At 38.4% G+C, this 26,448-nt stretch overlaps 1 protein-coding gene across 3 annotated transcripts in view; it reads right to left on the bottom strand.

Moving 5' to 3' along the window:
* Positions 1-24,199, bottom strand: part of INTS6 (integrator complex subunit 6) — a 90,454-nt gene extending 66,255 nt beyond the window's left edge. For 2 of the 3 annotated variants that reach the window (XM_036831467.1, XM_036831468.1), the window contains exons 1-3: positions 23,566-24,199; positions 23,110-23,187; positions 22,159-22,308 (exon numbers count right to left, since the gene is read on the bottom strand). In XM_036831467.1, the coding sequence (XP_036687362.1) occupies positions 22,159-22,308; positions 23,110-23,187; positions 23,566-23,676 (339 nt within the window). In that variant the 5' untranslated portion in view covers positions 23,677-24,199. Of the gene's footprint in view, positions 1-1,015; positions 1,021-22,158; positions 22,309-23,109; positions 23,188-23,565 lie in introns of those variants that run through there. The other variant, XM_036831469.1, reaches the window with a different exon arrangement.
* Positions 24,200-26,448: the final 2,249 nt, after the last annotated feature.

Genomic DNA, 26,448 nt, shown 5'->3' with positions numbered 1-26,448 from the left:
ACACTTTTCACATACGGTAACTGTGATTATAACCTAATCATAAAGTGGGAGCAGGGGGTATCTGGTATATTAAATTTCTTGATCAAGTCAAAAAAGTGTATGTAAGTGGCATATACAGTTTTCAGACTGGTGTCCAAGAAACAATGGTTCCAGGTAGAGAAAACTTCCTCTGGTCATATAAAATTAAAATATGTTGGATATAACCTTTTAAGCTCTCAAACACACAGTCGCATTCAAATGTTACTAGAACCTTGTAGGAGAAAGACATGAATTTCCCTTCCCCTCCTCCTCTACAACATTCATGGCAGATGGAACACATTTTGGGAGACATTACATTACACACCATTCACCCCCAACATAAACAATAAATTCTCATAATGCAGATCTTCTCTTTAATCGAGAAACGGCCAATGTTCATATTCCCAACCTCTGAGCTTTGATTGGCTCCCTCAAGAAGAATGCTTTTCCTTTTCCCTGCCCACAACCCATCCAATTCCAAATCATTTTTTAAGGACCAGTTTAAGTCTTCCTCTTCTGCCTTGAAACCTTCCCTGATTACTCTGGCCTTGAATAATTCAGCCCTTTCCTTCTCCAAATTTTAAGAGTGGTAGTTTTCAAACTTAAATTAATAAAAGTATAAATATAACATTTCCTCAAATAAAATTGGATTTAGAGTGCTTTCATGGAGTACATTTTGAATACCGCTTCCCCACAGCATTTATCCTCTCCTTCTCATATTTTCAATTTAAATATACAACACCTCACACAACAACGTAAATGTAATTAACACTACTGAACTCTACACTTAAAAATGGTTAAGGTGGTAAATTTTTTTATGCGTTTTTACTACATTTCTTAAAAAATACACCATCTTGTACTGTTTGCTATTGTTTCCTGTTTGAATACACTAAAGGCAAGGATCATGTCATAATTCTTCCTCAGCACTGAGCACAAAATATCTAAGCACTGGACAGTTAAATATTCACTGATTCACTGATTATAGCCTAATATAGACCTGCCCAAGTTCACAGAGCCACTCGGAACTACACAAACTTCAACAAGCTTCAAAATATATAGATGTTACTTACCTTTACCTCAATATAAATGAGTGCTTCCCAAAATTAACATATAGCAATTTGCTAGGCTACAAGGGTATACCACCTCCTTCCTACATATGTCCAACCGTCCATTGTCCATTCATTCATGTTTGTCATTCAAACATTTACTGAGTGGCTACCGTACATAGGAATTGTGTTAGATGCATGATACATAATCACTACTCTCACACATCATAAACGTATGTACCTATGTACCTATAATAACTCTCCTCTCCTGGTCTCTACAAATACCATTTTAGCTCAAAAATTGGCAAAGGGAGATAAAGAAAATCAAGACGTCCTAGTATCTTCAAAACTACTATACCTCGCTTTCACCCTTAAGCTAAAACTACTTTGGCTGACATGCAAATCTGTTAATGCCACTAGAGCATGGACTAAATACTTGCAAAAGTGTCTCTGTATCACCTTTACATTTTAACCTAAATCAAAGTCATACTTTCTGATCAAACATTGGACACCCATCTATTCTTATTTCTGTGTAAACACGATCAGAATTATCTGCCGAAGGATTGGTCATATTTATAATTAAACGACAATGGTCTACAATTATTAAGAACTTTACGGATGATGATGTCCACCCAAAAGCTAATACGTACTTTCTAAAGAACCACAATGTCTAAAAGTCAAGTTCAAATGTATTAAAATTTAGCAAAAAGTCTGAGTTATTAAAATTTAAGCTAAATTCAAACACTAAAATCAAAGTTACTTTTTCCTTGACAACAAAGCTTTCAATTGATACTTTACTAGAGTCTTATACACATAATACTCCTCAGAGTCTATGCCTGAAATTACTGTAATAACCAGGTACTTGATAATAACAATAAAGCACTTATATTTATCTCATTTGACCCTAAAAACTTGGTGAGGTAAAATGTTTAGGGAGATTAAACAATATAACCCTAAGTCACACAGTTGTAACTGGCAATGCCAGAACATGATTCCAACTCTAAATCGCATGGTCTTTCTACAGCATCTGAAGGTCCTACTGGTAGCAGCTAAATTCTCTTGAATACAATTCTATACCAACCTGGGTTGTGCCACAGTCACACAACAGTGAATGTTATTACAATTAGTTTGGTTTACTATATTCTATCTGCAGTAAAATTAACTACGTACAGTAGGACTATTCCATTACTTGGTTTCCTGTTGCTCTGTGATGTCTTACCTACCAATTTTTCTACATATAAATCAATATACCACCTCCCAGCAAAAACACAGTAAAACAAAATGCTATATAGATAGATAGATATCACTTACTTTTGAAAACTATATAACTTCAATCAACTTTCACTTTACATACAAACAAAAAAATATTAAGTTTTTAATGACTTTAAATTTTGGAAAATACAGGTAAAGATCAAAGGCAGAGAAAAGTAAAGAAAAATATGGCTATCCTCATTTCACCTATTTACTCACTTAACCCTACTGTGCCTAAGAGCCCTTCCTTTCTAAGGTGAAAGAGTTTAGTCAAGAATCACAATAAGAAAAGCAATAGTGTTAGTTATGATAAAAATTAGAATAATGAGGGACTTCCCTGGTGGTCTAGTGGTAAAGAATCCTCCTTACAATGCAGGGAACTCGGGTTCGATCCCTGGTCGGGGAACTAAGATCCCACATGCCACGGGGCAACTAAGCCTGCATACCACAACTACTGAGCTCGTGCGCCTCAACTAGAAAGCCCGCGTCCTGCAAAACTACAAAGCCCACGCGCTCTGGAACCTGTGCGCCACAACAATAGAGCCCACGCACCCTGTAGCCTACACGCCACAACTAGAGAAGAGAAAACCCGCACACCACAAGTAGAGAGAAGTCTGCGCACCGCAACGAAGAGTCTGCGTGCCGCAAGGAAAGATCCCAGGTGCCTCATCGAAGATCCCATGTGCTGCAACTAAGACCCGACGCAGCCAAAACTAAACAAATTTTTTTTAAATTAGAATAATGATTTAATGAACGTAATTTATACACAAAAGGAGGGTTTTTTTCCTTCAGGGAAAAGTTATCCCAACCTCTATATAAAACTGATTGTCTTAACATTTATCTAAGCGTAAATTTCTAAATCACCTGCAGCAAATGAGCAGACCATGTTGCGCCATGAAGCTTCTTAGGCATAGTTTTAGGCTGCTCCTCCTCCGCCTTTGGTAGTACACTTACTCTTGGCAGAAGCGCGTAAGTAACTGGCATCTTTCTCTGACATTCTCTTTTATCCAGCAAACTAAAACACGTTTTTGGTTGTCTGCCAGTATCACAAGATTATTTTTTTTCACGTTTTACAAAAAATAAACATTTCAAAAGTCTAAAGTTATGATTTAATCAGTGTAATATAATGTTTTTAGCTATTCAGGGCCAAGCCTCTGCAGTTTAATAATTCTCAAATCTTTATATTTAAAAGTCACTACTTTCCATTTTTATTCTTAATAAGTATGTTTATGAAGTCACTCAATTTGGGGACAGTTCATATTAGAATTTGCCTCAAAATTCACCTTGGCCATAAAGCTAGACTTTAGCTTAGTTGAGTTGAAAAGAAAAAAAAAAAAAAAAAATTTAAGCTCTGCTACAACAAAGGCAGCCAGTAGAGGGACTAAAAGTTTACTTTTGCCATTGGCAAAACTAAACTCAGATGTTTTACTCTCACTGGTTTTTGGCATAAAGAAATCTAGACATGTAACAAAAAATACAGTGCAAAGTATAATACTCTACCTCTAGAGATATTTACTAATGGAAATCTTGTCATTTAGAAAATTTGGTTTTAATATTGGTCAAAAGTCTCAGGTAAAAGAGTTTTGTTAAAGACAAATACAAAAACTTTTACTTCACGTAAGTTCTCTCAATAATTTAACAGTATTCTGATGTTAAACGAATTAAGGCATAAAATCTCAATAAGAAAATTTAAAGAATATAATTAAAGTAAGCAGGTCTTATCCACTAAAACCTATTTCATTTTTGCAAAGAAAATGCTTTTGAAATGTTAAAACAAGTTATTTAGCAAAAATAGTTTTGAAAACGTAAAATCAAGGCTAATTTACCTTCAAATATAAACTAACCTGGTTCTTAGAATCAGCATTTTTAGTTTTACCCAAGAAATTTAAAATATAGGGGAAGAGGCACAGGGAATTTTACTGTAACCCTTAAACAAGTCTTTATTATCTTCTGAAGCAAAAGGAAGGCAGCCCTGAGCATTCAGCAGACCTTTTAGTGGCTACCTCTGCTGCAGGACCAAAGGCCTCAAGTTTTCTTCCGTGCCACCATGCTCCACCATGATTATCACTGCTTTAAACAAATCCCAGAAAGACAGCCAAGTGCCTGTCTATGCTACACTTTTCCCAGGGCAGGGAAAATGTACACCAAAGATCCACTCTCTGGCTCTCTCCTGTGACAGCAACTTCGGCTAACCCACATCTATTACTGGCTAGCTGTTTTGGTATGTGCCAGGAAAGCTATGGCCAACAGAAATCACCCAAAAAGATGTTAAGGTGTATAACATTATACGTCTAGGCTAAAAGTATATTACCTAGCAGAAAATCAAAAAGTTCCAGAAATAGCCTGTGCTTTTTTTCAATCTAAAACTTCCTTTTCAAGTAAATTACAGTGACAACAAGCAAAAATGTAAGGAAATGGAAAGGGCAGCCCTGAGAAATAAGTACTACATCACTCAAGGTTCTCATGCATATACTGGACAAGTACCTAGCAGGATTGCTGCTAAAAATTTTGTAAGTTAAGTTCAAGACTAGAGCTTTAGGTTCCCTTTATTTACATCACTGTAGAATCTATATAAATACTGAAAATATGAAAAGAGTCCTGCATTATCTACCTTATTTTTCTCTATTACCATAGATAATAAAGAGGTAACAATATATGTTCTTCTAAAATATGATAAACCACCTCATATTCATTTAGAAACTTTTTCTGACACTTCCCTTTATAATTTGTCAAAAATCAGATTCTATAAAAAATATAAAATACAGAAACATTAATATTAAACGTATTTTTCTACTTTAAGCTTATTTCTAAAAGTATTAGATTGCAATTCACATCCAAAGCCTTATTAGTCATAATACTAATAAACACTTCTACAACTATACAGAATTGAGAAAAGAGGCTTTTAATACATACTTTGCAACACAAGTCAACCAGAATAAATAACATTCTTTAGTTTAATATTGCTCAAACTTCAGACATTTGAATACCACAACCAGAATTTTTTCAATATCTACTTATTACCTGCACTAATATTTATATACTTAATATTTTTCTTTAAATCAGTTCCTTTTTTTTTATTTTAGCCTCAAACTCTAGCAATAAGACCTATGAAATCATTCTATTCAATAACTCACTGTCATTAATATTGTTTAGGTTTTTTTTTTTTAAAGGGTGGGGGGGTTCATTATCTTACAGGGATGAATACACAACTGGTTAATTACACGTTCCAAGCAAAATATAATCATTATTTAAGTCAGTAAAGGCCCAACAGGCTTACATTAAGATCAATATTCCAAGGCCAGAATTACAAGTTTTATGTTTGTTTTCAAATTCAGCAAGATTACTTTTAGAGTCAAGACCCCAAGTAGTGTGGCATAAATAAGTCTTTTGATGTAAAAACTCAGATATTCATCTTAAGAAATTAGTGCTTTGGGTGGTGGTGTGATGAACTGGGAGACTGGGATTGACATATATACACTAATATGTATAAAATGGATAACTAATAAGAACCTGCTGTATAAAAAAATAAATAAAATAAAATTCAAAAAAAAGAAAAAGTTTTTGCTGAAAAAGCAAAAAAAAAAAAAAAAATCAGTGCTTTTAAAATAATACCTTCGACTACATACAAAAGATTTCTGAAGGATACACACTACATACTGATTAATCATGGTTGCCTCTGAAGAACTGAAGTGAGCAACTGTATAACTTTCTCTAATGCTTGAACTTTTTAACCATGTGCATTTATAACATATTCAAAACAAGTACTCTTCAAAATTAAAATGTGCTTAGTATCCAAAAATAAAACTTTAAAAAAAAATCTCCTAGTGTATAGAAACCTAGTACTTAGAATACATTAAAGTATAAACTAAAGAAAAACATGTTAAAATTCCCCATTAAAAGAAATATATTTTTAGTTTCAAGTAATGCCATTATACAATTGTGTACCAGTACAGTTCCTTTATCTATTTAATTCCTTATTTTTAAAAAAATAGCATTAGAAACAGATGGAATAATAAGACTTGAGCAAAAGTAGGAGGGAATCTCATGTATTTATTTTAACATAATGAGTAAGGAGCAATATCCTAGGATTTGATTTAAATAATAAACTAAATACAGCTGATCCTTGAACGCAAGGGGTTGAGGGGCGCTGACCCCTGCACAGTCAAAAATACACATATAACTTAATAGTCGGACCTTCGTATCTGCGATTCCGCAACCTCAGATTCAACCAACCCCAGACTGTGTAGTACTGTAGTATGCAAGAAAAAATTCCACATGTAAGTGTCATTCAAGGGTCAGCTGTAGCAGTAATGTAAAAAATAAGAACTGAAGAATTACTAGCCTGACTTTGTGAAAAAGATGAATGTTAAACTCAATGACTGATAAGACTAACAATGAGTGCATCAAAGGACAGTAATATAAATTAAATGTATTTAAATATTAAATATTTAAATAATTTCACAGAATTTTGAGTTTTACATCTGAACTGGAGTCTAAAGTTTGGATAAGATTACTCTAACAAATAAATAGTTGGTTTTGGTATTATTTAATAAATAGTAGCAGGCAAACAGTGTTTATACTGGCATAAAAAGAGTAATGAGGGTATCAGAAATATAATTTTACTTAAGAAATACTAACATTCTGGATAAAGAACCTAATACATCCATTATACTAAATGGATTGCGTGGTATTAATTTAATTCCAGCAAAGCATATAATAATAAACATGTTAGGGAATTCCCCGGCAGTCCAGTGGTTAGGGCTCTGTGCTCTCACTGCCGAAGGCCCAGGTTTGATCCTTGGTCAGGCAACTAAGATCCCACAAGCTGCGCGACACAGCCAAAAAAATAAAATAATTAAAAAAAGAAAAAAAAAAACATGTTAGAAACATAACAGAAAAAGTAAAAAAATAAAAGCCAAGATGAAAACACATTTTCAAAGATAGGCAAAGTGATACAGCAATAATGCTGAAAATTAATTTAACCTCAAAAAAAAAATCATATAGATCTGCCTATTCTATCAAAAATAACCATCTCCTTGGGTGTTGACTACACCAAACCTACAGATATTACTTTTGCAAAAGTCTGATTAAATCACATCTTTAATCATTATCATTACTTCCTTCTAAACATCCATACTATGAATATGCTCTCAAAAGAATCATTCACACATACCACAGCTATCCTACAAAAAAGATGGAATTCAATCGCAGCATTCTACCTAAGTATCTTTAAGACTACAAGTGAAAATGAAGAACTGCCTAATAAATACTGCATATCAGTAAAGTTAGCGATAAAGTATTAAACTTAATAAAGGAAAATAATTCATGATAAGCACTTGGAAAAACTAATAGTCTATTATTTCCCATATGCTACAGCTTAAGGTCAACCTCAAAATAATTTAATTGGATAAATCAAAATGCGAGATTTAGTTTTAAGGGGCCCTGCTTTGTAAAAATATATATATATATATAATATATGGAATTTTCGTTTTCTAGGAAAGAATTTGTGGTAACCCAATTTCAGTAAGTTTTTTTAGGAGGAAATATTTAAATTTCTCCAAATCCATTATACAGGTATATGTACTTGACTAAAGAGTTTCTAGAAATTCATTCTTGCTAAATTCTGATTCAAACATTTACTGATGCTCATGCTAAGCACCTTCCCAAGTGTTTATAGATATAAATTTTTCAAAATAGATGACACATTTGGGAAACAAAAAACTAACCACATAATATTTGGGTTCTACTGTTAAAAACAAATTTTTACAAGCCTTCCTATCTATACATACAAATCCACCAAGGTTTTAAGTTAGAAATGAACCTCATGAAAAAGCAGATGTCACACATGGATGGGTGGGTGCCTGCACAGATTGCTACATGTTTTTGATTGATATATAGCTCACTGAAATGGAAGCTCTAAGAACATGACAAGATAACTCTTTTTTACATTAGTATTTACATTCAATATAATCTTGTTTGGGATTAGACATTATCCCTTCTTGATTAACAATAAAATTTAGATGTAAAGATCTCTTACTCTTTCTACTACTTGATTTAGGCCCAATTTTCTGGATGCAATTACTTGGGTATTCCTTCTAACTTACTGGTTTGAGAAATGGGATTGACAATTTAAAATGTACAACAAAAATTCAAAATTCTACATTAGTTATTACCTTCCAAAGTACATAAATGATCAGGAACCGTCACAACTCAAGCATTACATCAGAGGCCACAAAAACATTACTTTGCTTATTCCTAATAATCCAAAGTACTATTATCTGTCATTATCTTAGGGACCCACCAGGCTTTGTAACATCATCCACTGTGGTTTGCAGTCTAACCTTTCACAGAGCACTGCATACTCAATCATCTTCAATTTCTGTGATTAAAAATAATCAATTGCTTTTAATCCTTTCAGAATAGTTGTTTGGATGCTTCCAGTGTCTAAACTCCAGAATAAGCAGAATTTGTTGATGTTTCCTAATATCTAACTAGGTTCACCAGCTTTAAGACAAAGTGAGAGTTTTCCTTTAACATGCCAGCATCTATCCTGTCAATGACTAGTTACAAATTACATTACCTAATAGCTAATGCTACAATTACTTTTTCTCACATACTCAGAACTGTTTTCCTTTCTATAATAAAGTTTTTTAGATGATATAATCCTCCCAAGGACCTTCACACGTTCCCCAGCTTCTCTGAACAAAACTAATAGATGGGGGCTTCCCTGGTGGCGCAGTGGTTGAGAGTCTGCCTGCCAATGCAGGGGACACGGGTTCGAGCCCTGGTCTGGGAGGATCCCACATGCCGCGGAGCAACTGGGCCCGTGAGCCACAATTACTGAGCCTGCGCGTCTGGAGCCTGTGCTCCGCGACAAGAGAGGCCTGCGCACTGCGATGAGGAGTGGCCCCCGCTTGCCACAACTAGAGAAAGCCCTCGCACAGAAACGAAGACTCAACACAGCCATAAATAAATAAATAAATAAAAGTAACAAAACAAAACAAAACAACACAGCATTCCATTCAAAAAAAAAAAAAAAAACTAATAGATGGAAAATGTTAAAACGTCATTTCCTTTTAAGGCAAAGATAAAAAAGGCAAGAGTATGTAGGACCTAGAATAAGTTTTGATAAGTCATCACTAGGCTGATAAATTGGTCCTCTGATTACAACTAACCCTCTTAATTATAAGATTTTTAAGTTAAAATACTTTTGAGGTACAACTATCTCTCAATATACCAATAATCAAATTTCAGATCACATAGGCCCTAAAAGAGAAATAGCATCACATAAAATAATCCTTCCTAGGGTCATCCTATTATGTTCTTTTCCCACATAAATCTACATTACAAACAATAAAATGGATCATACCTTTTACATTTGACCTTTCTTCTGCACAATGACATCCTCCACCCCATCCTAATCATCACCAACCTGAACTCTAAAATATACTGTTACAAAGCCCTAAAAATGGGCTGAGATCTACATTTCCTCCAAGAAGCTTAAAACCTTTCTTGCTTTGAAAATCAAAAACATGGACTGAATGTCAATATTATGACCTAGTATGAGTGTGTTTCATGTTTGGTAATTGCAATCATTGTTGCTTATGTTGTGGGCATCCATGTACAATGCTTGGTGTCAGTCTATTTATGTCTTGTAAAAATAAAATACAGTGTGTGTGTGTGTGAATAAAAAAAAAAAAAAAAAAAAAAAAGAAAATCAAAAACATGTTTGTTTGTTTGAAGTACTCACTGTTATCAAACCATTTCTGAATAAGAATTAGAGATGTGGGGGAAAAGACTTTTGTAACTCCAAGGGGAGAGTATTTTGGGAGTAATCTACAAAGCTTCAATTCAAAGCCAAAAACCATTATGTTCCCTAAGGCAAGAAATTTTACTTTAGCTGAAACTGCTGGACAGCTAATTCTAGCTTCTTGTGATGTATACATGTTGGGTTATGAAAAAACTTTTTTTGTTTTTTCTCAAAGGTTTCAGATTATAAACCTTTTCCAAGCAGGCACTTAGCTAGATGATTAACAAATATTATTTCCAATCCTTATAAACTTTTTCAAGATTGGTATTACCACCATTTTGTGGGTGAGAAATTTGAGGCTCAGTGAGGTTAAGGGACTTGTCAGTCAATACAACATAAGCTAGTAGCCCCAGAGCCAGGTACAGTCAGTTCTAATGAAGCAGTTCTTTCCCTATCACCACAATTCTTGTTCTTTAAAAAGCTGGATAAAATACTCTACCCACAATTCCCATTTTTAAAATTCAAATAAAAGGAAATTCACAAAAATGGTAATACGTGTATTACAGTAACAAATTATATCATATATCACTCAATCTTTACCACAATCCTGCAAGATAGATTATTTCATTCTATTTTTTCTTAATGGGGAAACTGAGGCTGAGAGATTACATGACTTGCCAGGAACCCATGGGTGGACTAGGAATTCATAGAGCCAAACAGATTTTTCTGAATCAACAACAATGCTTAGAGATTTTCAAAAGTATCTTACGTCAAAGGAAACTAATTGATAGTTAACTAATTACAAAGCTGTCCAGGTAAAAACTTATAATTACAGCAGTAATACTGGCACACTACATGGGAAAAGTCAACTAATTAACTGACTAGGTTAATAGTCCTGTATTAACTACATCAGAAACTTTAAATAAACTATGAATACAAAAGCAAACAGTATATATATATATATATATATATATATATATGTATATATATATATGTGTATATATATATATATATATGTGTATATATATATATATATATATATACACACATATATATACATATTAGCATCCAGGCCTTAAATTAAGAACGGTATTAAAAAAAAAAAAAAAAAAAACGGTATAAAATCCTGGCAACTATCCCCCACGTTCACATTCTTTTTTTTTTTTTTTTTCAAGGAGTTGGGAGGGAGGAGGGAGTGGGAAGAAAATCCAACTGAATGTAACAAACAGTATGTTAACAGGTGTTACAAGAAAAGCTAAGTGTAACAAAACGACAAAATGAAACGACTGCTTTTCACAGAGGAACTGAAAGGATGCACATTTCATTGGAGAGCTACTGATACACCCCCACCCAGAGGGACTCAGACCTACTGGCTATACCTTCCAATAAAATTTGCTCTTAAATAAAATACAAATTACTAATAAAATCTGCATGACTGTTTCATAACCAATTGCTCTCTTTTGAAATATTTCATAATGTGAGGAAATTCAGCATTTTAACTTTTCTGGGCCTTACTTTCTACATTTATACAATGAGGAAGATGGAGTCTAACGTCACTTTCAATTATAAAGCCCTGGGAAACAATAACCATAATAATATTTACAGAAAGTCTACTGAAAAGTTCTGTCAGTAGATGCAAAAAGTTCAATTTTTTTTTCCAAGAGTGTATTTAAAAATTCACTAAGTTTCATAATTAGAATATGTGTATTTAAGGTATATCTCAACAGAAAAGGTTGGGGGGAAAGAAGAGGGATCAGGGAATAAAGACAAACGAAAACAAAACCCAAAAGACTCAGTACTTTATGGTTTGGGACCATGCTTAAATTAAACAGATTAATAATAGGGCTAAATGAAAATTAAGTTTGTATAAAGAAATTACTTATTTAAAATGAAAGAAAACAGGGAATTCCCTGGCAGTTCAGTGGTTAGGACTCTGCGCTTTCACTGCCAAGGACCTGGGTTCAATATCTGGTCGGGGAACTAAGATCCCGCAAGCCAAGTGCCCCGGTCAAAAAAACAAAAACAAAATAAGAATTAAAAAAATAAATAAAATTAAATGAAAGAAAACAGGGCTGGTATATGTGAGCACTGACCAACCAAAGAAAAGAAACCCACCAAGACGATTTTACTTATGAGTATAAATTTGAGTGAAGGATTATGATGACTAAAAATAATTTTAAATATTTAGGAAGATTTCAAGTTATAAAATATTATATGATCTCCTTGGAGAAATCCGTAACACAAACATGGCTAAACAATACTTTTAGCTAATTCTGACCATAAATGACCTTAAATCAATTGAAAATAACTGAATAAGTGAAATTCTTTCATTCAAATATTTGTTCCTGGCTTTTTCATTTTCAGCTGTACAGTTTAATACATAATTATTGACATTCTTCTGCATAAAGGGAAAATAAAAATTTCTTTGAAGAAATGGAACGTATTATTTACCTTTTGTACGTCTGATTTATTTTCAATAATTTCTAATCAAGAATGCAACTGATGTCTTTAGGATATTCTTTTTCATTCTCTTTTAGAAAAAACACACCAGGGTGGTTTTTTGATCCTTTAGAAAACAGATTTAGAGTATAAAATTATGAAGATAAATTATAGCAAGTATTTTCAAAGAAAATAAAACCTGGGTCTTGAAATTTGTCATTTAAATTACCATCTTTAAAACTAGTGCTCACAGATGACACGATACTATACATAGAGAATCCCAAAGATGCTACCAGAAAACTACTAGAGCTAATCAATGAATTTGGTAGAGTAGCAGGATACAAAATTAATGCACAGAAATCTCCTGCATTCCTATACACTAATGATGAATAATCTGAAAGACAAATTAAGGAAACACTCCCATTTACCACTGCAACAAAAACAATAAAATACCTAGGAATAAACCTACCTAAGGAGACAAAAGACCTCTACGCAGAAAACTATAAGACACTGATGAAAGAAATTAAAGATGATACAAACAGATGGAGAGATATACCATGTTACTGGATTGGAAGAATCAACACTGCGAAAGTGACTATACTATCCAAAGCAATCTACAGATTCAATGCAATCCCTATCAACTACCAATGGCATTTTTCACAGAACTAGAACAAAAAATTGTACAATGTGTATGGAAACACAAAAGACCCCTAATAGCCAAAGCAATCTTGAGAAAGAAAAATGGAGCTGGAGGAATCAGATTCCCTGACTTTACACTATACTACTGGGCTACAGTAATCAAGACAGTATAGTACTGGCACAAAAACAGAAATATAGACCAATGGAACAGGATAGAAAGCCCAGAGATAAATCCACGCACATATGATCACCTTATTTTTGATAAAGGAGGCAAGAATAATACAATGGAGAAAAGACAGCCTCTTCAAAGTGGTGCTGGGAAAACTGGACAGCTACAAGTAAAAGAATGAAGTTAGAACACTCCCTAAGACCATACACAAAAATAAACTCAAAATGGATTAAAGACCTAAATATAAGGCCAGACACTATAAAACTCTTAGAGGAAAACATAGGCAGAACACTCTATGACACAAATCACAGCAAGATCCTTTTTGACCCACCTCCTAGAGAAAGGGAAATAAAAACAAAAATAAACAAATGGGACCTAACGAAACTTAAAAGCTTTTGCACAGCAAAGGAAAACATAAACAAGACGAAAAGACAACCCTCAGAATGTGAGAAAATATTTGCAGATGAAGCAACTGACAAAGGATTAATCTCCAAAATTTACAAGCAGCTCATGCAGCTCAATATCAAAAGAAACAAACCCAATCCAAAAACAGGCAGAAGACCTAAATAGACATTTCTCCAAAGAAGATATACAGATTGCCAACAAACACAGGAAAGAATGCTCAACATCACTAATCATTAGAGAAATGCAAATCAAAACTACTATAAGGTATCACCCCTCACACCAGTCAGAATGGCCATCATCAAAAAATCCACAAACAGGGCTTCCCTGGCGGCCCAGTGGTTAAGAATCTGCCTGCCAACGCAGAGGACACGGGTTCGAGCCCTGGTCTGGGAAGATCCCACATGCCGCGGAGCAACTAGGCCCGTGAGCCATGATAACTGAGCCTGCGCGTCTGGAGCCTGTGCTCCGCAACGGGAGAGGCCGCGACGGTGAGAGGCCCGCACACCGCGATGAAGAGTGGCCCCCACTCGCCACAACTGGAGAAAGCCCTCGCACAGAAACGAAGACCCAACACAGCCAAAAATAAATATAAATAAATTAATTAATTTAAAAAAAAAAATCCACAAACAATAAATGCTAGAGAGGGTGTGAAGAAAAGGGAACCCCCTTGCACTGTTGGTGGGAATGTAAATTGATACAGCCACTATGGAGAACAGTGTGGAAGATTCCTTAAAAAACTAAAAGTAGAACTACCATACAACCCAGCAATCCCACTACTGGCATATACCCTGAGAAAACCATAATTCAAAAAGAGTCATGGGGCTTCCCTGGTGGCGCAGTGGTTGAGAATCTGCCTGCCAATGCAGGGGATACGGGTTCGAGCCCTGGTCTGCCTGGTCTGGGAAGATCCCACATGCCGTGGAGCAACTGGGCCCGTGAGCCACAACTACTGAGCCTGCGCGTCTGGAGCCTGTGCTCCGCAACAAGAGAGGCCGCGATAGTGAGAGGCCCGCGCACCGCGATGAAGAGTGGCCCCCGCTTGCCACAACTAGAGAAAGCCCTCGCACAGAAACGAAGACCCAACACAGCCATAAATAAATAAATAAATAAATAAATAAAAATTAAAAAAAAAAAATACTAACCACCCCATATTTCAAAAAAAAAAAAAAAAAGAGTCATGTACCACAATGTTCACTGCAGCTCTATTTACAATAGCCAGAACATGGAAGCAACCTAAGTGTCCATCAACAGATGAATGGATAAAGAAGATGTGGCACATATATACAATGGAATATTACTCAGCCATAAAAAGAAACGAAACTGAGTTATCTGTAGTGAGGTGGATGGACCTAGAGTCTGTCATACAGAGTGAAGTGAGTCAGAAAGAGAAAAATAAATACCATATGGTAACACATATATATGGAATCCAAAAAAAAAAAAAAGCTTCTGAAGAACCTAGGGGCAGGACATGAATAATAAAGACACAGATGTAGAGAATGGACTTGAGGACACGGGGAGGGGGAAGAGTAAGCTGGGACAAAGTGAGAGAGTGGCTTGGACATATATACCCTACCAAATGTAAAATAGATAGCTAGTGGGAAGCAGCCGCATAGCACAGGGAGATCAGCTCGTTGCTTTGTGACCACCTAGAGGGGTGGGATAGGGAGGCTGGGAGGGAGACGCAGGAAGGAGGAGATATGGGGATATATGTATACGTATAGCTGATTCACTGTGTTATAAAGCAGAAACTAACACACCATTGTAAAGCAATTATACTCCAATAAAGATGTAAAAATAAATAAATAAATAAATAATAAATTAAATTAATGCTCAATAGGAAATAAATCATAGCCATGTTATACTACTTTGAGCTCAGTCAAACCTTCTTTTTAAAACATCCCTTGAGGGGCTTCCCTGGTGGCGCAGTGGTTGAGAATCTGCCTGCCAATGCAGGGGACACGGGTTCGAGCCCTGGTCTGGGAAGATCCCACATGCCACGGAGCACTGGGCCTGTGAGCCACAATTACTGAGCCTGCACGTCTGGAGCCTGTGCTCCGCAACAAGAGAGGCCGTGATAGTGAGAGGCCTGCGTGCTGCGATGAAGAGTGGCCCCCGCTTGCCACAACTAGAGAAAGCCCTAGCACAGAAACGAAGACCCAACACAGCCATAAATAAATAAATTAATAATTGGGGAAAAAAAAAAGTTTAAAAAAAAAAACATCCCTTGATCTACCTAATAGATGTGCTCCTCAAAAGTTCCTTGCATATCAAACTTGTGTAAATCTCATCTTAAACGCACTAGGGGGAGCTCCCTATTTGAAAGAATCCTAAAACATGTGCTTTTGTCTTCTAAGGGTTCCTTTTCTAACTTGTATTCCTATGAAAGAATGGCTTTCTGACTTATCTGCTAATTGATATTCATCCAGTTTTCATTTAACATTGTTTTTTTTTAAAATACCATCCTTGTACTTTATCCCATGCTTATCAACTGCCATTAAGACAACTTTGATCAAGTTATATTTACCTTTCACACTGCTTCCCCAGGAAGCAATATAAAGCCCCCCCTGCGAAAAATATACATATACTTAATATGCTACTAACAGATTTCAAAGCATGTAATAAAAATCAGCTTTAAATATCACTAGATTTTTATAACTAATTTCAAATTCAAAGGTGAAAAATAACAAAACCAGAGGTGAATCTATGGAGGGGAGAAAAAGTATGCTCTGTGTCTACTGAGCACTTCATAATTTTTAAATTACATTTTAATATACCATCCCATTTCAGACTCTCATCGATTCTATAAGGGTATAAATGGCTTCATTACTGGCAATTTGGGGAACGAAGAAGCAGAGGCACAGGGCAGTAAAGGGACTGCCCAATGTGTCATAGTAATTCAATGTCAAGGTCAGAATTGGAATCCAATTTTCACATTCCTAGCCATTGCTCTTCTTTTACACAATTAAAGATGGAGGAAAAACATTTAAGCAAGTTTGACAATAGAGTCGCCTATCCATCAATAATTACTGAAAATAATTTCAAGAGGCTTAAAGTTCAGGCGCTCGCCAAGACCTTTCAAAGGGAAAAGGACAGTCTCTTCAACAAATCGTGTTGGAAATACTTGATGTCCACATGCAAAAGAATGAAGCTTACTTCATTCTACACCATATACCAAAATTAACTCAAAATGGATTAAAGACGTAAATGTAAGACATAAAACTAAAACTCCTGAAAGAAAATATAGGGGGAAAGCATCAATACATAGGATTTGGCAATGATTTCTTGGATATGACACTAAAAGCAAAGGCAGCAAAATAAAAAATAGATATACTGGAATACATCAAAAATTAAAACTTCTGTGAAAAGGACAATCAACAGAGTGAAAAGGCAGCCCATGGAATGGGAGAAAAATCTGCAAGTTGCACACCTGATAAGGGGTTAATATCCAGAATATTTAAAGAACCCCTACCAACAACGGGAAAAAATAACAATTAAAAAATAAGCAAAGGTCTTGAACAGACATTTCTCCAAAGCCAGTATACAAAAGTCCACCCAGCATATGAAGAGATGTACAATATAAATAATAACTAGGTAAATGCAAATAAACCAATGAGCTATCACTTCAAATCCATTAGGATGGCTAATATTAGAAAAAAGGAAAATAGTGTTATCAAGGATGTGGAGAAGTTGAAATTCTTGTGCATTATTGGTGGGAATATAAAATAGTGCAAACTTTATGGAGAACAATATGGCATTTCCTTAAATTTTTTTAAATAGAATTACCATACAATCTAGCAATTCCACTTCAGGGTATATATCCAAAAGAACTGAAAGCAGGATCTCAAGAGACATTTACACCATGTTCATAGCAGCATTATTCACAAGAGCCAAGAGGTGGAAGCAACCAAAGTGTCCATCAACAGATTAATGGGTAGGCAAAATGTGGTATATACAAAAAAATTTTTTAAATGTGGTATACACATACAATGGAATATTATTTAGCCATAAAAAGAAATGAAATCCCAACACATGCTACATGTATGAACCTTGAGGACATTATGTTAAGTAAAATAAGCCAGTCACAAAAAGACAAATACTGTATGATTCCATTTATAGGTGGCATCTCTAGAGTAGTCAAATTCATAGAAAGAAAGTAGAATGGTGCCCTTCTTTGATTGCCAGGGGCTGGGGTTAGGGGGAAATGAGGAGTTATTGCTTTGAAAGGACTTTCAGTTTTGAAAGATGAAAATGTTCTGGAAATTGGTTGCACAATAATGTGAATATACTTAACACTACTGAACTGTACATTTAAAAATGGTCAGGATGGTAAATTTGATGCTATGTGTTTTTTACCACAATTTAAAAATTAGAAAAAAAAGTTCAGAGACTTAAAAAATGTCTCCAGTTTATATTCAGCACAGAATGTTCAAGTATAATAATCTACTTTCTTTTGAAAAGATATCTATAGGTCAATAAATACCAAACTATTGTTTACATATTTCTTGATAGCCTAAAGGAAACCAAAAACCCAAATGGGAATCAAGTTTTCATTACTTCACCTACCAACATTAAAAGAGAAGCCTTTATTATGTACTACCTGAGAACTAAATGGGTACTGCTTTGGTAAAGGGAAAAAAGCAGTATTATTAGAAATCTACCTGAATTATCTGCTAAGTTCACAAATAGCTCTTTATGCTGAAGAATAAAACCAGCTAACATTATTCTCCCTAAGATTCATTCAATTTGATGGTGTCTAAAAGCCACCATTTTTCAATGAGGTAAACACTTGGAATAAAAAACCCTCAAAAAATTAAACATATATTATACTTCCTTTTATGGTATTACTCAAGGATTGTCTTCACCAAAGGCATACAATAGTAGGTCAGGTACCATTCTAAGTCCGAGAACAACTGAATCAGTACTAGTATATTGAGTAGTAGGAGTGTGGAATCAGTCCAGTGACAAAAATGATGAACTGCAGGCCAGAGTAATATTTAGCAGCTAAACCTAACTGGAACCTAACTTAAAGAAAAATAATAATAATAAACAATGTTGAAAACATTGCCAGAAAACAGAACAATTTGGAAAAGTATGAAAAATAAACCGATCTACATAGGAAACTTTAATCAGACCTCTAAAACTTTATATATGTCCAAACTTTAGATATTAAGGCAGGTTCAAATTTTCAGTGGCTCTCAAAAGATCAGCATTATTTGAAACTCTGGTGAATACATGTGAAAAAAAAAAATCTATCAAATTTAGCTGCAAGGATAAGCAATTTAATAAGTTGTTATCGGGCTTCCCTGGTGGCGCAGTGGTTGAGAATCTGCCTGCCAATGCAGGGGACACGGGTTCGAGCCCTGGTCCGGGAAGATCCCACATGCCGCGGAGCAAATGGGCCCGTGAGCCACAATTACTGAGCCTGCGCGTCTGGAGCCTGTGCTCCACAACAAGAGAGGCCCGCGCACCGCGATGAAGAGTGGCCCCCGCTTGCCACAACTAGAGGAAGCCCTCGCACAGAAACCAAGATCCAACACAGCCATAACTAACTAAATAAATAAATAAATAAAATAAAATAAAAATTAAAAAAAAAAAAAAAAAAAATAAGTTGTTATCATAATTTATAAAGAAAAGATTGACTACACATTGTTCCATGATCGTAGAAGTATCAGCAAATGGTACTGATTATCAAAATTAAATATTTATAAGGACTTCTATATGCAAGGAACTTGTTAGTGAGATATCCAAAGTGCTCGAGAAAACATTCACCAAGAATCATTTTTCTCTTAGCTACTTTAACCTTACTGATGCCCTGCAAGTTTTCTTAGTATCCTAGCTAATATCTCAAAGACGTTTTATTTGTAGATATGCCAACTAAACTTATGCAATATAGATATAGATATTAAAAATACTCTTGGAATTGATTATGGAAACCACATATGTGCATGTATGTGGGTGGTGGGAACACATGTGGAGATATCTATATAAATATACAGATACATATATATATATAAACCCCATTTAAGTGTTTAAGAAAAATTATTCAGAAACTTAAAGGTTTTTAGATGTTCTATAAAATCAATATGCCCTTTCATCTAGCTCAGCTTTTCTCATTTCCTTCAACTACTGAGATTATATACAAGCATTTAGTACTGTGGGCTCCAAAGATCCTAATATAGAGCATGAAACGGGAAGTATTTACAAGAAACACTGAGGTTACAGAAAACTGGTACTCCACAAAAAATAGGCAGATAACCTTACGAAGAAAATACATGAACTATATTCAGTATTAAATATTTGAGACATCCAAACTTCTTGATAATTTATCCTTTTTTTGAATAGAAAATGTATACTTAAATCAGCAAGAAAAAAATCTTATGATGAAAAATGTCTTCTGGGAAGATGTTTTCTTCTAATTAATCATGAGAATCATAATCATTAGACTCAATCATTGTCATTTTCATTTGGAAAATTGTGGCTTCCTTAGTTATTTTAATGCTAGGATCATTTTCATGTGGCAATTCAGGATATTACTCCTTGCATCCTTGCTTATTCATCAAAATAACTGAAAGGCATAATCTCTCCCCCGTGTTGAATTAATAAATCTTAACATACAAAAACATCCTATCTCCAGGCTCTTCTCTTGGTCAAAGTGGTAAGAGCACAGCAGGACCACCTTCAACCTCAAACTTTTTGTGAGCTTTATAGACAAGAACTTAAGCATCCTCTGGTGGAAGATGGCAACTGGGAAAAGGAAAATACGGGTTTAAATTACAAATGTCCTCAGCCTCTCCACGACAATCAGTTTTTTCTAAGGAAACACCTAAGAAATATTTTTAATAGGAGGTAGAAGGTAAACGTGTCTAAATGCCTTTCCCACTTATGAAATGTGATGCAGAAGAACAGGAAATTAGTAGTTCTGCTATACACTGACAACCTGCCAACCAAATAATAACAGTTAGTATATCCAATAATAAGGAAATAAGGATAACTGAATAATGGTAAGTTTCATATCTGTCTTTGAACTCAAAGTTTAGATCAAAACCTTAAGCAATAAGACTGCACAGCGCTCCAGATAACAAAGGAATATGAAAGGGAAATAAATCCATTATTTTAAAGAAACAAACTGAAAAGTTCATGGCAAATCTGCCCAACTTACTAAAAGCTGAAAAAGAAAGCAGCATGAAAGGGGAAACAGAAAAAGATTAATGTGTGAGAAAATACAGGAAGTGCAATTCCATAATTCCATAAAGATAGAAACAAAGTAACTCCAAGTTGCAACATATACTTTAAATGCAATAGAACTACATTCAGCCATTTCCAAAGCCAAAGATGTTCAGGCACTGAATAGTTACCCTTAAGAAGTAAAGCATAAACATTTCTAAAACAAGGGAACAATTCTGCTTCTTTCTATATAAAGAAACCAAAAGCTGTAGTTGCGGGAAGAATTTCCCTGAAATTTGTGAAACTCCTAAAACTGTGGCTCATGGAACTTGGGAACAAGAACAAAATGTGTGCCTAAAAGTATCATTGTGGTAATAGTGCTTTGCACAACAACATAGGAACTGAACTCCTTGGATTTAATATTCCTTTGTTATGTGTAACATTACACATTCTTCAGTATCTTTTACTTCCCAGGCCAGTTACCTCAGAAAGTGTTATAATGGACCACCTTGCATTATCCCATAGTGAACCATCATGTGATTTAATGGTCTTGTCTCATCTTCAAAGAGATAACAGCAAGTGCAATAGAGGAACTGGGAGAGTTAAGGGAGAAAGGAAGGGTTCTTTCATATTTTCAAACAGCCTCTTTTCCAAGGGTTTGGAGTTTAAAAACAAAACTCTGGACCTGCCATTTAATTCAAGAATGGCTTCAGAATTCTTCCTGCATAGTGCCTTATTGGACACACCTCAAAAGCTGAGAAATCTTAATGTACTCAGCCAGTTAGTGCACTACAATGAAAACCTTCTTACCTTTCAGAGCTACATAATACGGTTAAATTAAACCCTGATACAACAAATAGAATAATTTCCTCTAACATTTTAAGACCACTAATCAACTAGTGTCTGTCAGTCATTGCAACAGTTGCACAATTGCCTGTGGATAGACTACCAGAGAAACTGAGTGTGGTGAGGCAGGATGTTTTCCTGTTTATTTCCTGAGTGAACTTTAAGGGATTAAAACTAAATTTATGTCAACTTCATAGCAAAGAATTCAGATTCGAATTCTGAACACAAATACATTTTAAGAAAAGAAAAAAAAAATGAGGGCTATAAAACCATATACAGTGTGGTCAGAGTTTCACTTTTGTATTATGTGCATACTGGATTTTAATCTGAAATGTTTTACACTTGTATTTCACGTTATATAGTTTCGGGACTGGACTGTTTTTCCACAAAAAGAAAAATCAACTGTTTTTCCACCTTAATAGTCAACCTACCTGCCCATAGTTGTCTATGCCAGTTACTAATCTATTTAAATTTAATAAATCAAAAGCTGTCCTTAGGGATTGGCCAAGAGTCGTAAGTCCTTCAGCCTGAAGGTTTTTCAGTTCATTCATAAACGTTGCATGGTTTTCTTTCCATCCGGCCTGAAAAGAAAAACGTAAGAATTTTTTTTCATCTTTCAAAGCCATGTGCACACGGACGGCCGTTACAATCTGCCGTTCACCAAGGAGCTGCTTCACTTTGCTGCACGGTTTTGAGTAACGTGTCAATACCGCATCACTGCTGAGGAAACTCTCTTCCAAAGGAGGCCAAGAATAAACCTGCTGGCTCTACAGCTTTCGGTAGCTACCAGCCTTCGTACTTTATAACTTCCCCGGGAAGCGTACTCCCCAGCCTCATACCCAGAATTCGGGGATGCAGAGATACTGGTGGAAAGCAGAAGTGAGCGGGACTTGCGAAGTTCACCTAGCGCGCTGTCCCACCGGCCCGCGGCCCTCTCGGGGAGACTCCGCAGCCCCAGCACCGCGGCACCCACCCACCCCCGCCCCGGCCTCGGGCCGGTTCCCCTTTAATGCAGACCCAGGCTCAGCGCTGCCGGGCCCGGCTGTCACTCGGGCTAACTTGAATAAATATCCCCCACAGTTCATTGCTGCCGCTCACGCCGCGGAGGGGAAATGTCGGCCATGTTGATCGCAGCGCCGCCGCCGCCGCCGCCGCCGCCGGGCCGGGCTGGGGAGGGGACGGCGGTGGCCCGGCGACTCCGCGCCGCGCCAGGACGCTCCGTAGCGGGGGAGGGGGTGGGAGCCCGCAGGGGAAAAGACCTCAGCGCCTGGAGCACAGCGGGTGGGGGAGGGGAGCATAATGAAGGGTGAATGGGGGGGCGGGGAGGGTGAGAGAGGAAGGAACAGGGAAGGGAAGGGAAGGGGGAGGGCGAGGGCTGTTACCTTGATAGCATAGGGCGGCTCTTCGAAAGTGACCAGCATATACCTGTCTCCTCTGCTGGCAGGGTCCCGGGCACGGAGCTGCGGGAGAGCGGGTGGGGGACGGGAGGAGGCACAGGGCGGGCGAGAGGGAAGCAGAGAGAGGCGAGGTTACCAGGCGGAGAAGGGGCGCCCAGCGGCCCCGCCGCCCCCCACAGTACCGCACACGCCGCAGCCGCCCCCCACACACAGATCAGCCCCCGCACACCGCCCAGGGCCGGAGCCCCGGCCCGGGCCGAGCCCGGCTTGCAGCGCCCGCCCGCCCGCCCGCGCGGTGGGGGAGGGGGTCCCCGAGCCCGGCAGCTCCCGCAGTCAGGTCCCCGACACCTCCGCCTAGCCGCCCCCGGCCGCCCTCCCCCCACCCCTGCCGCCCGCGGGCCGCCGGACCGGGGTCGCCGCCCGGGCTCGGTCAGTCGGTACCTTCATGAAGGTCTCTACCGCGCCTTTGGCCGTGTCCAGGTAGGTGGTGCCCAGATGGCTGCGCTGGTTCATAGAGGCAGACGTGTCTATCAGGAACAGTAAGATGGGCATAGTGCTGGCCGGGGACACCGGGGCCCGAGGTGGTGGAGAAAGAGGAGATGGTAGAGGTGGAGGCGCCGGTGGCGGCGGCGGCGACCGCCGCTACGCGGGGCGGGGGAGCGCGGCCCCCGGGAGGAAAACACGGTCTGGGTCTTTCCTCCGGCTGCGGGGAGTTTCTCCCCCGATAGTTGAGAGGAAACTCCCCAGACCCAGTCCTCCCAGTCGTACCCCCGCCTCCGCCTCCTCCTGCCTGCCTGCCCGCTGGGGCGGGCGCCCGGCCGTCTGTCTGTCGGTCCGTCCCCCCCGCCTCGGGGGTCCCGTCCCCGCTCCCGGCCCCTGTGTGTGTCCCAGCGGGAGACGGGCCTGGCTCCCAACCCCACCCCCGGTGCAGGGAGTGGGGACCTGGGAGCTGGCGAAGAGGGGAGTGGGCTGAGGGGAGATTGGCCCTGGGGCTGTTGGGAGAAGTTTCAGGGACTCCCTCCGCACCCCGGCGGTGTCACCACTTTCTCAGCCCCTCTCGCTACTGAAGCGCTTTTCTCTCGCACACTCCGGTTTTAACTCGGGCAGGGGCTGCAGAGGCTCCGCCCCTGACACGTCCTCGAGCCACGTGATGCACCGCCCCGCTAATCTATTGGCTGGTCCCTGGCCTCTTATTAGCATATTCAAACAGCTCAGGGGCGGGGGAAGCTTGGAGGCTGGCTACGGGAACAGTTATGGAGCACGCGCGGAGGCGGAGCGTCGGGTGCGCGCGAGAGCGAGCGCGAGGGGCGAGCAGGCGGGCCGGCAGACGCGGAGGCGGGCTCCGGGAAGGGGCGGGGACAGCCCGCGGAAGGACGGCGGTGTGGGGGCGGGGGCTGCGTCGGCGCGCGCAGGGCGGCCGCGGCCGTGAGTCTGCGCGTGAGGCCCGCCGCCCTCTCCTTGGCTGTTGGAGGTGATAGGGGTCGGAGGAAGGGAAATGGAGGCTGGCCTCAGCCCCTGTTTCGAGGTCACTGTAGCGAACCCCTTCCCCGGTGGGCGGGTGAGGAGGGGATGAGTAGAGTGATCCAACGCCCGGTTAGGAGTCGGGGCAGGCTGGCGGTCATCCTCCGGAGGAGGGCTCGGGGCCCGCGGTCGTCGGAGGAGGTTCCTTGGGCCTCGGAGGGCCGGCCCCAGCGCGGGCGGGCCCGGGGCGGGGGAAGGGAAGTGAGAGGTTGTTTATGACCAGGGACTAATCTCCTCCGCGAGTCACTCCGCTCCCGTAGGGGAGTGGGGGCGAGGGACGATCCTCGCCCGCAGCCTCGCTCGGCCATGGGCAGCGACCGAGGGTGAGGGCTGGACCTGGCCAGGAGCCCTCTCGTTGGAGGACCCACCAGAAAGGGAACAAACCCTTTCTTTCCGAACTCAGCCCTAAAAGGGCAGAGGGGAAGACTCAAATATCGATAAACAGTTTATTGCCCTTTTTATACTCGGGGAAAAATAACCCGTCCTACCCAAAGAAATAACCTCTCACAAGCCATGTTTACTTAGGGCCACAGACTATCAATCTCAGAGCTAAAAGGGGCCTTAGAAAAGCAGCGTCCATTACTCTTGTTTTTAGATGAACAGACTGACTTGGCTTGCCCAGGTGACACATAGCATGGGTTCTCCATAACCCTGCTAGTGCTCTTTCCTTGCACCGTATGCTGTCTCAGACTCGATCCAAATACTGCATGAAGGCAGACGTTCTCGGATAAAACCAGCCCCTGTCATCAGGCTTGATGGCATAATGATTCCTCTCCTAAATCATGTCCGAGGAAGAGTTGCCTCAAATATACTAGTTGAAAACTTAAAGACATTGCCTAAAATACAAGTTGAATTAGGGACATAAGACCGGTATAAGACTGTAGAGATTTATAGGGCCTCTTCTATTAGCCTAGCATTTCGATTGTTTATCCTGAAATTCTTAATTATTTGCCTACTGGTCACTCAAAGAAGTTGTTCCTATTACCATTAACACAGAACAGACATGTTTTGTGGCACTTTTTCTAAATTTTGAATTTTATAACTTGGACTTTTCCTAATATTTAAGACAACCTCTGAATTTTTGTTAATTTAATAGTAGGGCTATTCAGTAATATGGTGTTCTGTATGTGCCATAGAAGAGTAAAATATTTTTAAGAGATTTGGACTACTAAATAAAGTGGAGTAGCGAGCTTACATCCAATATTTGCTGAGGACCAGTGGAGTTAAAAAATGATTAAAATATTGTCCCTGCCTTCAAAGAGTTTGTGGTTTTTCTAGAAGAATATTGCCTACATATTATTAGCTACTACAGAGTAGAAAGTGATTAGATACTAAATAATTCAGAAAAGAGAAAATTTTATTTCCCTAGGGTAATGAAAGAACATTTTCCAGGGTCAGTAAGTTTAAGCGGTGCCTTAAAGCAATGTTTCTCAAACTGGGATCCTAGACCCTGGAGATAAGAATTAGAGTTCTTTGATACTTTAAATTTTTTGTTTTCATTTTAATGACAATATACAAATTGTTTTATTAGTTATAAAGAAATTTTTTCTTTCAAAGTGATAATTTGCAACTGAAAGAGATTTTCGTAGAGTTGGTCTTCAGATTTCTCTATCAGTGCTTTCAAACTGTGCTCTGTGGACTCCTGCCTGTCAGAAAATGTATTTTCTAGAATCATAATTTCTTTTACGTTTCTCAGGTTTGAGAAACACTGCTTTAAAAGATCAGTAGGATTTGGGTATGTGGGTAAAGGAAAAGAAGCTGCTGGTGAAAACTCCTTCTAGACGCTGGAAATGTAGTAAAGAA

Source organism: Balaenoptera musculus, chromosome 18 (assembly GCF_009873245.2).
Source record: "Balaenoptera musculus isolate JJ_BM4_2016_0621 chromosome 18, mBalMus1.pri.v3, whole genome shotgun sequence".
NCBI classification, from domain to species: Eukaryota; Metazoa; Chordata; class Mammalia; order Artiodactyla; family Balaenopteridae; genus Balaenoptera; species Balaenoptera musculus.
Note: the sequence above shows the minus strand (reverse complement) of the source record. Positions and strands in the feature narration are given on the sequence as shown.